The 1,655-nt window shown below is 48.2% G+C and overlaps 1 protein-coding gene across 1 annotated transcript; it reads right to left on the bottom strand.

Moving 5' to 3' along the window:
* Window positions 1–264: 264 nt before the first annotated feature.
* On the bottom strand, window positions 265–1,206 carry OR1I1 (olfactory receptor family 1 subfamily I member 1). Its single transcript, XM_005904161.2, has one exon. The coding sequence runs from the start codon at window positions 1,204–1,206 to the stop codon at window positions 265–267; it is 942 nt and encodes a 313-aa protein (XP_005904223.2).
* Between the last annotated feature and the right edge of the window lie 449 nt (window positions 1,207–1,655).

The following is a 1,655-nucleotide window of genomic DNA, read 5'->3' as shown; positions in this document are numbered from 1 at the left end:
AACAGTGATCCTGGAATATAGTGAAAGTGAAAGTGTTAGTGGCTCAGTCGTGTCAGATTCTTTGTGACCCCATGGACTGTAGCCCACAAGGCTCCTCTGTCCATGGAATTCTCCAGGCAAGAATACTAGAGTGGGTAGCCACTCCCTTCTCCAGGGAATCATTTGACTCAGAGATCAAACCTGGGTCTCCTGCATTGCAGGCAGACCTTCTGAGCCACCAGGGAAGCCCAAGGAACATGGTAGATGCTAAGAAACTATTCTGCCCTAAGACTGAGATGGGACTACTTTGCTGACTAGTTTCCTCAGAGCTGCCTTCATGTTCTTGTTCCTTAGGCTGTAGATAAAGGGGTTCAGCATGGGGATGACCACCCCACACATCAAGGCAGCCACCTTGTCCTTCTTCAAGGAGGTGGGAGATGCTGGCTGCAGGTACACGGCAAAGATGGTGCCATAGAATAGAGTCACCACGGTGAGGTGTGAGCCGCAAGTGGAGAAGGCTTTCCATTTGCCCTGAGCAGAAGGGATCTTGAAGACCACCCAGAAAATGCAGATATAAGAGAGGAGGATGCATGTGAGAGGGCTGATGCCCATGATGATGCCAAAAGCAAAGATCACCAACTCGTTGGTGTGTGTGTCTGAGCAGAAGAGCTTCAGCAGGGGCATGAGGTCACAGAAGAAGTGGGGGATTTCAGAGGCAGCACAGAAGGTCAACTGAGCCATGAGGCTGGTGTGGACAGTGGACTGGAGGTTGGTGGTCAGCCACGACCCCACCACTAGCAGCCCACACACACGGGGACTCATGATGGCCAAGTAGTGCAGAGGGTGGACAATGGCCATGAACTGATCAATGGCCATCACAGCCAGGAGGAAGCTGTCCATGGTCCCAAACAGGTGGAAGGCATACATCTGGGCAAGACAGCCTGCAAAGGGGATGGCTTTGCTCTGAGTCCAGAGGTTCACCAGCATCTTGGGGATGGTGGTGGAAGACAAGAAGATGTCGATGAAGGACAGGTTACAGAGGAAGAAGTACATGGGTGTGTGGAGGTGTGAGTCTGTGATGATGGCCAGGATGATGAGCAGGTTTCCAAAGATGGTGACCAGGTACATGGGCAGGAAGAGCCCAAAGAGGAAGATCTGATTCTCTGGCTTTTCTGAGAGTCCCAGGAGGAGGAATTCTGAGACTGCTGTTTTGTTTTCTTGCTCCATGGACAGCTTTTGTCTGCTAGGAAAGAAACAACGGTCAGAGGGAAGCGATGTAAAGCTGGGAGTCAGGGGTGGAATTCTAGTCTCAGCTCCCTACAGACCTGTACATTCTGTGAAAATGCATGGAATTCTTTTAGCTCCCTTCCATGGAATTTTGTTTTCCCAAACAAAGCCATCCATATTTGAGACAGTCTCAAAGATCTAACTAAGTTGTTTTGAGACAACCTGTCTCAAGGTATATTGTTTTGAAACAATTTTCTCAAGGGTATATTGTTCACAAACACCATTGTTTTTCTTCAGTGAAGCGAAGTTTCATAGAAAACAAAATTGGGAGAAATCAAATCCAAATATGATTATCTTCTGTTCTCCTTTCTCTTCCTTCCCCCTTATCTTTCTTTCCTTTCCTCCCTCCCTTTCATTCTTCCATCAATAAGACATAATCTTAGCATCAG

The sequence above is a fragment of the Bos mutus genome, chromosome 7 (genome assembly GCF_027580195.1).
Source record: "Bos mutus isolate GX-2022 chromosome 7, NWIPB_WYAK_1.1, whole genome shotgun sequence".
Taxonomy (NCBI): Eukaryota; Metazoa; Chordata; class Mammalia; order Artiodactyla; family Bovidae; genus Bos; species Bos mutus.
This window is presented reverse-complemented; position numbering and strand designations above follow the sequence as displayed.

Coding starts and splice junctions, on each gene's coding strand:
- OR1I1 (XM_005904161.2), bottom strand. CDS start 1,206: ATGGAGCAAGAAAACAAAACAGCAGTCTCAGAATTCCTCCTCCTGGGA.